This window comes from Notamacropus eugenii, chromosome X, assembly GCF_028372415.1.
Source record: "Notamacropus eugenii isolate mMacEug1 chromosome X, mMacEug1.pri_v2, whole genome shotgun sequence".
NCBI classification, from domain to species: Eukaryota; Metazoa; Chordata; class Mammalia; order Diprotodontia; family Macropodidae; genus Notamacropus; species Notamacropus eugenii.
The window spans coordinates 72,530,835-72,538,896 of record NC_092879.1 but is presented as its reverse complement, the minus strand read 5'-3'; the positions used below and the strand labels follow the sequence as shown (position 1 = coordinate 72,538,896).

Sequence of the window (8,062 nt, the reverse complement as noted above, 5' to 3'; positions counted from 1 at the left end):
TGATTTTTAATCCACTCTGTGAGAGTATTTTTAAAATTTCCTTTTCAGTTCAACTAAAAGCATTAAAAAAAAAAACCCTAGAAAAGCATATAGAAGGCTGAGAACAAAAAGGTGTTTTTTTTGTTTTTTTTTTGTAAATGGATTAAGAGTGGTAACCAAGCTCAGAATGATGAGAATTTCCTATGCTTAAGATCATTGCTTTCCCCATCTGGTGAAGTGACTAAGCTCCTAGCTTCCCTTTCCTCAGTCCTTCTCCTTCACAAAGCATCCCTATGTTGAGGAAGAAGGTTCTTTTTGTCATTCCTTTTGTTGTTGTTCAGTCATTTTCAGCCATGTCAGACTCTTCCCCTATTTGGGAATTTTATTGGCAAAGATACTGGAATGATTTGCCATTTCCTTCTTCAGCTCATTTGACAGATGAGGAAACTGAGGCAAACAGAGTGAGGGAATTTGCCCAGGCTCACAGCTAGTAAATATCTCAAGTCAAATTTGAACTCAGGTTTTCCTAACTTGAGGCCCTTGGCTCTATCCACTTCACCACCTAGTTGCCCTAGAGAACAGGAGAGGGGAAGGAGTCTAGGAAGGAATCCATAGTGACTACTGTTCTTGAATATTAATCCCAAACTGTATTTTAAAGCATTATGACATTTTCCTTGTTTGAAATACCTACAAATGTTATCTCAAATTACCTTGGGGTAGAGGACATAGGGTGGGGGAGAGGAGGATCATACCAGTTTGGACATTTCTCTATAGACTAGACATGCTTTTTTTTTTTTTACAATAATATTAAATTGAATAACATTGTTTCTGCCAGACTTTTGTCTAAAATTCAGAGTATACCATACACAGAAGACAAACAAAATGGATACAAAGTAATTTGTTCAGAGATGGGGGGAACTGGGCAAATCAGAAAAAGTCCAAGGTCTCATGTAAGAGGTATCCTTTAAGATGAATTTAGAAGGAAGCTAGAGATTCTAGGTAGGGCAGAGGATAGAACTCCTGGCTTGGAGCCTGAAAGATTCATCTTCCTGTGTTCAAATCTGGTCTCAGACACTAACTTTGTGACCATGGGCAAGTCTCTTTAACCCTGTTTGCCTCAGTTTTTTCATCTGTAAAAGGAGCTGAAGAAGGAAATGGCAAACCACTCCAGTATCTGCCAAGAAAACCCCAAATGGGGTCATGACGAGTTGGACAAAACTGAAACAACTCAGCAATAACAACAGAGGAATTCCAAGAGGCAGATGATAGCTTGTCCAAAGGCATGGAGATGAAGGACAAAAAGCTGTATTTGGGAAATAGTAAGGAGGCCCTTTGGACTGAAATGACTGAAGGGGAGTGATACGCAATGAGCCTGTAAAAAATAGACGAATTGGATCATGAAGGACCAAACTAAGGAGCTGTATTTTATCCTAAAAGCAACAGGGAACCCCAGAAGGTGCTGGAACCCTAAGGTACTGGCCTACTCAGACTTGCACTTTAGGAAGTTATTTGGCTGTGGCTGTGGGGAAGATGGATGAGAGACGGGCAGAAATAGAAGCCACAGGTCCAAGTAACAGGCTGTTGCAATAGTCCAGAAGGGTGTGATGTGGTGGGCAGTGAATGGAAAGTCCAGCAGAACAGTTGAATATTAGGAACTGTTGCTTGGGAGGGTAGAGGTTCGGTTAAACAACTTTGGGGGGTCATCTCAGTATACAAGTAACTTGAATTTGTGGGTACAGATGAATAAGAGGACAAAGAGATGGAGAAGAACCTGGTAAAGCAGGTAGAAAAGGATGATAAAGAGAAGCCAAGGAGTTACAGTAGCAGGGTAAGGAGTGTGAAATGTTTCCGGGGTAAAGGGGTTACCAAGTCAAGGAAAGTGGCCAATCAGTAGCTCCTTCCTGTCCCTTCCCTCCCTCCCTCCCCCCCCCCCCCCCCCACTTTTTTCTAGGACCAGGTGGCGTCACCAAAGCGAGGCAGAGACGCTGAGGAGGCTGCGGTCAAACCGTCCACCCGCCCGTGTCTGAGTCCGGCCTAGTCCTCACCATGGTGACTCCAGGGCGCCTGGGCACCCTGGCCCTGCTAGCCCTGCTGCTCCAATTCCAAGCCGAAGCCTTCTACGTGCAAATCGATGCCCATGGGGAGGAGTGCTTCTTCGAGCAAGGCATGATGGGAGCCACAGTGGTCCTTAGTTTCCAAGTGACACAGGGTGGCTTCCTCGACATCGACGTGATTATCTCTGGTCCTGACAAAAATGTCCTCTTCCAACTGGTCCATGAGACGAGTGGCCAGTATTCTTTCACAGCCTACCAGGACGGCCCCTACAAGTTTTGCTTCAGCAACCGTATGTCCACCATCACGCCAAAGGTGGTTATGTTCACGATCCACATGAGCCATGCCCCCAGTACCAGCCTCTTACTTATCAAGGAGGACGAGGAGGACAGGGAACGCATCAGGCTGGAGGAGATGATCAAGGAGCTGGCCAAGGCCATCATGGCAGTCAAGCACGAGCAGGAGCACATGGAAGTCCGGGAGAAGATCCACCGGGCCATCAATGAGGATACTAAATACAGGGTGGTCCTGTGGTCCATCTTCGAGGCCGCTATCCTGTTGGCCGTGACCCTTGTCCAGATCCACTATGTGAGGAGGTTCTTCCATGTCCAGAGAACAGTGTAAGAAAAGGCTCCTCCCAGTGGGTGGGTTCCCCTTCCCTCCCCAAAATCAAGTTCACCCATTACCGAGGCTTCACAACAGTGAACCTCGGCTGGCCTTTTTGCAAGGAAATACCCCTTGCAAATTCTTCTATCACCCAAACGTTTTGGGGGATAGGGGGTGGGGGAAGAAAATAAAACTACCCGTTTACTAAACTAGTCTGAACAGAACCCTTTCTCTTTGGCCTAAATTATAGCATTCCAGTGGACAACTGGAACTTCTCTGTGGAAGAGACCACCCAGGAGGACCCTGAAGGGAGGTAAGTGACACTGACGGACTTATAGAGATCCATCATGGCAAATCAGATGGCATCCTTACCCTCCCCCCATCCCCCTTTCTTGGCTCAACTTTCCTTTGTCTTGAAGTTGACGCATTTTGTCCAGAAAAGAGGAATTTGGGGAATGTTTTACGGGGGGGGTTGACTCCTGCAGTGCCTACTAGAAAAAAACATTTCATTTTATTATTTTCTCTTATTCTTACAATTGACTTCTATTATTCTAATTAAACCCTATTATTTGTTGTCATTAATATGTTATTAGGAAAGCATTAAGTTATTACTATTAAGGACAATGGGATAAATCATTACATCCTCTAAATAGATAATAATGGACATTCTATTCAGACTGAATACTTGTTTCTCCGTTAACCTTACTTTTATTTTAAAAGCTCCCCAAAATATATTCCCCAAGATCCAAAATTGAAATGTTTCTCACATCAAACCCTAAGCCTCAAATGCCTACATTTAAACCATGGAATTGTCTTTCTAGTATAGAATAATAAGCAGTTAACCAGATTTTCTGCCTCACACTTGTAACTATACCAACTTGGGTTGATATTTCAGCAAATGATAGTCTTCTAATGCTAGCCTGGATGCACTTCCACTATATAGGCATTTTGCTAGCATGTATTAGCATAACTGAGAAAAACCTAGATGCTTATGGCTAAAGGGTTAAAAGTTTGGGAATTTTATTGTAATGTTCAATAGCTAATATTTTATTTGAGTTAACAGCATTGTAATTGTATTTATAAGTTCTTTTCCCCCCTCCCTCTTTCATTTTAGGTATATGTGAATTTTGTCTCCGTTAGAAAATTACTCCTTGTCTTCTGAAGATGAATTTCAAATCAAAACATCTGTTTGCAATGTGGAACTGATTAAATAATTATATTGCAACTGATACATTTTATTTGTGCTTTCTTTATTCCCTTTTTTCATATTCCAAATAAAAAATTATTGAGCTTCACACAAAATACTTGGCAGCATTTCATTAAAAAAATGTATTTATTTTAGCTTGATCTAATTGTCAAATACCAGTTGGGGGGAAATCCCTGAATAACAATTCCAAATTAAGCTAAAAATGTGAATGAAATAGATATGGATCTAATATGAACCAGGTTCAATAAGAAAACAATTGTTTAAAAAGAAAAAAGGTCAAGAAGACAAGACTCAGAACACTTCATCAGATTTCTCCATTCTGACCTCAAAGATCAATGGTGACATTTGAGAGAGAAATTTCAGTTGATTGGAGGGGTCCTCAAGCCATTTCTCAGGGGGTTCTGAGTCAATCTGTCAGCTAGTATTTATTAAGTGCCTACTACGTGACAGGTACATAAGATACACAAAGAAAAACAAAAGGCAGTCCCTGTTCTCAAGGAGCTCACAATCTAATGGCGATTCAACAAGCAAACAACTATATACAGAGGTGATTGACAGAGGGAAAGCACTAGAATAAGGGGGATTAGGAAAGGCTTCCCTGTAGAAGGTGGGGTTTTAGCTGAGACTTGAAGGAATATCTTATTGACATTTCAGACACGTTTCACAAACTTTAGAGTTTTCCTTTCTCAGGGATTCTCTTCTGGACCCACAAATATTTTGTACATTTTTTTAAAGGGATAGCTTCTAATTTTACTCCCCAGTGGATTCAAGGATCAGGCATTTTCTCTGTGAAATCTCACTGCCATGGGAAATTCCTGGACAAGAAAGAGGAATGCACTGGTAGGAGGGAGAAAGGAGAAATGGAATAGGGTAAATTATCTCACATAGAAGAGATGCAAAAGAACTTTTACAGTAGAGGGAAGATAGAGTGGCAGGCAAAGCTTGAACATTACTCTCATCAGAATTGGCTCAAAGAGGGAATAACACATTCAGTTGGGTATAGAAATGGATCTCACAGAGAAGTAGAAGAAAAAAATAAATAAAATCAAATAGATAAAAAATAAAATACATAAAAGAAGTGGAGAACTGATAGAAGGGAGGGTGGATTGGGAGAGGCAGTGTTCAAAAGCAAAACACTTGATAAGGGGAGGAGGGAGTAGGATGAAGGGAAATACATAGTAGTCATAATTGTGGATGTGAATCTGATGGACTCGGCCATAAAATGGAAGTGGATACCAGAGTGGATTACACGATTTCAACATAAAGGGTGATACCATAAGGAAATTAGAGAAGCATGGAATACTTTACCTGTCAGATATTTGGATAAGGGAAGAATTTATGAACAAGTGAGACAGAGAGTGTTATGGGATACACAATGCATAATTTTGATTACATTAAACTAAAAAGTTTCACACAAATGAAACCAATGCAGCCAAGATTGGAAGGAAAGCAGAAAATGGGATGAAATTTTATAGCAATTTTCTCTGATAAAGGCCTCATTTCTCATATATACAGAGAACTGAGTCAAATTTATAAGAATATGGGTCATTTCCTAATTGATAAATGGTCAAATGATACGAACAGGCAGTTTTCAGAAGAAGAACTCAAATCTATCTATAGTCACAGGAAAAAAATACTTTAAATCATTATTGGCAAGAGAAATACAAATTGAAACATCTCTGAAATACTACCTCATACCTATCAAATTGGCTAATGGGACAGAAAAGGAAAATGACATGTGGCGGAAGGGATATGGGCAAATAGAGGCACTAATGCACTGTTTTCTGGGAGCTGTGAAATGCTCTAAGTATTCTGAACAATTTGGAACTATGTCCAAAGGATTATAAAACTGTGTATAACTTTTGACCCAGCAAGAGCACTATTAGTTCTATATCTTACAGAGAATTTAAAAACAGGGAAAGGACCTACAGGTACAAAAATATTATACCAGCTCTTTTTGTGGTGGCAAAGAATAAAAAATTTAATAAAAAAGAAAGAAAAGCAAAAAAAAAAAAAGAATTAGTGGAGTCTGGATGAAGATTGAAGCATAATTTTTTAACTTTATTTTTCTTGGATTTTTTTTAGGTCTCTGTTTCCTTTCATACCATGACTAGTATGGAAATATGTTTTGCATGATTGCACATGTAGAACATATCAAACTACTTGTCTTCTCAAGATGAGTGGAGAGGGAGGAAAAGTGAGATTTAGGAGATCAAAATTTAAAATACAAATTTAAACACCTGCATTTCCATTAACTGGAAAAGAATAAAATATTTTAAATGTCCCAAAATATTAATTACCGGAAGAAAATATAATGATAAGGTATCTTTTGATGAGGCCTACAGTCTACAGACTGAATAGGATTTTTCCCCCTGGAGGTGAAATCACCTTCTAGTAAACAGTCAGTATGTCACCTTCCAAGGGAAAACTCTTCTTTAAAAGAAGTATTAAGCAATATTTGCAAATACTCTTGGTTTAAAGAAACTGTAAATCTCCCCTCCCCCCAAAAAGGTCACTAAAATATTTCAACATTTACAAAAATATTCAAACCATAACGTAGACATTTACAACAAAGATATTACATTTCAGTTACAAATTATTCTCCAATAAGTTGACAATGCCATAAATTCTCCTTTCTTTCTTTGATGTCTTATCTCTTCACCTAAATCTAACCAGGGTTAGGGGGAGAAGAGATTTGTCTTACAACTCTTCCTTTTCTCCCACTGAAAGTCTGATCAATGGATCAGGGAAGTAAGTACCTGCTTTTTGAGAAGAACTTGGTATCAGAATTCAAATACATTACAGAGCCAAGGGAGAGTTATCCAGGTATAAAACTTAAATATCTTAAACTCATGCAAGATTTTAATTTTAAAAATTGCCAACTGTTATGATGCAGGCAACTTAGAAGAGGATAGTACCACATGAGAGGCATTAGTATAGTCTTCCCTCTGTTTTACAGGATATTCATTTATACCACGGTTAAAGTCCCTAAACTTGCTCCATTTCATAATTACTCTCCCACCAGTTTTCTGGGAAGAGTTAAGGCAATGCATTGTGCCAGGGAGTGGAGCCAGGACCCCAGCTCCTTGTTTCCATAAGGAGGTGAAGTTTGCTGATTATAAAGGCCTGTAGACACAACTGCAGGCAAAGGTGTTAAAATAAATTATTGAGCAGTTTATTTTTCAACTTTAGAGCAGAATTTTTGATTCTCAGTTTCTGTCCAAATGTGACAATGAGCCACTTGGTAAAAGTAATGATTTTCTCAAGTCAATCTAAGGCAGATGGGGTACATGGGTGCATGTGTTTGAACCCCAATTCTAAAATCACATTTCTCTTTTAAAATCACATTTAGAATAGGCAAAGAGAAAATCAAGTTATGACTCTTTGCAGATGATATGATGATATACTTAGAGAATCCAAGACAATCAAGAGAAAAGCAACTTGACAAAATAAACAACTTTGACAAAGTTGCAGCATACAAAATAAACCCACATAAAAAGTCTGCATTTCTATATACTACTGGGAAAAGTCAACAGCACAAAATGGAAAGAAAAGTACCATTGAAAGGCATAGTAGACACTTTAAAATATCTGGAAGTCTACCTACCAAATCAAATCCACAGACTATATGAACACAATTACAAAACACTTTTTGCACGAATAAAGTCATATCTAAGTAAGTAAAGAAACATCAGTTGCTCATGGAGAGGCCAAGCTAATGTCATAAAAATGAAAACCTACCTAAATTCATTTACTTATTCAGTGCCATACCAATCAAACTACCAGATACTTATTTTCCAGAGATAGAAAAAATAATATCAAATTGCATCTGGAAGAAAAAAAGGTCCAGAATATTAGGGAAATTGTTGAAAAGAAATGCAAGGCAAGATCACCTAGCCTTACCAGATCTCATATTGGATTACAAAGCAGCAATCTTCAAAACCGCATGATACTGGCAAAAGAAAAAAACGGTAGACCAGTGAAATAAGATGGACACTCAAGACAGTAGTCTATGGATATAGCAAGTTACTATTTGATAAACCCAAGCACCCTAGGCTCTGGGATGAGAACTCACTAATTGACCAAAATTGTTGGAATAACTGGATAACAGTGTGGCAGAAACTGGGCATGGACCAGTGTCTGACGCTGTACACAAGAACAAAGTCCCATGGTCTAGGTATAAAGAGAGACACTATAAACAAATTAGTGGAGCAAGGCA

General features: G+C 39.0%; 1 protein-coding gene across 1 annotated transcript; it reads left to right on the top strand.

Annotated features, from left to right (window-relative positions):
- Positions 1-1,892: 1,892 nt before the first annotated feature.
- LOC140516103 (transmembrane emp24 domain-containing protein 2-like) lies at positions 1,893-3,931 on the top strand. Its single transcript, XM_072627062.1, has 3 exons — positions 1,893-2,651; positions 2,888-2,950; positions 3,752-3,931. The coding sequence occupies exons 1-3, from the start codon at positions 2,026-2,028 to the stop codon at positions 3,759-3,761; spliced, it is 699 nt and encodes a 232-aa protein (XP_072483163.1). The 5' UTR covers positions 1,893-2,025; the 3' UTR covers positions 3,762-3,931.
- Positions 3,932-8,062: the final 4,131 nt, after the last annotated feature.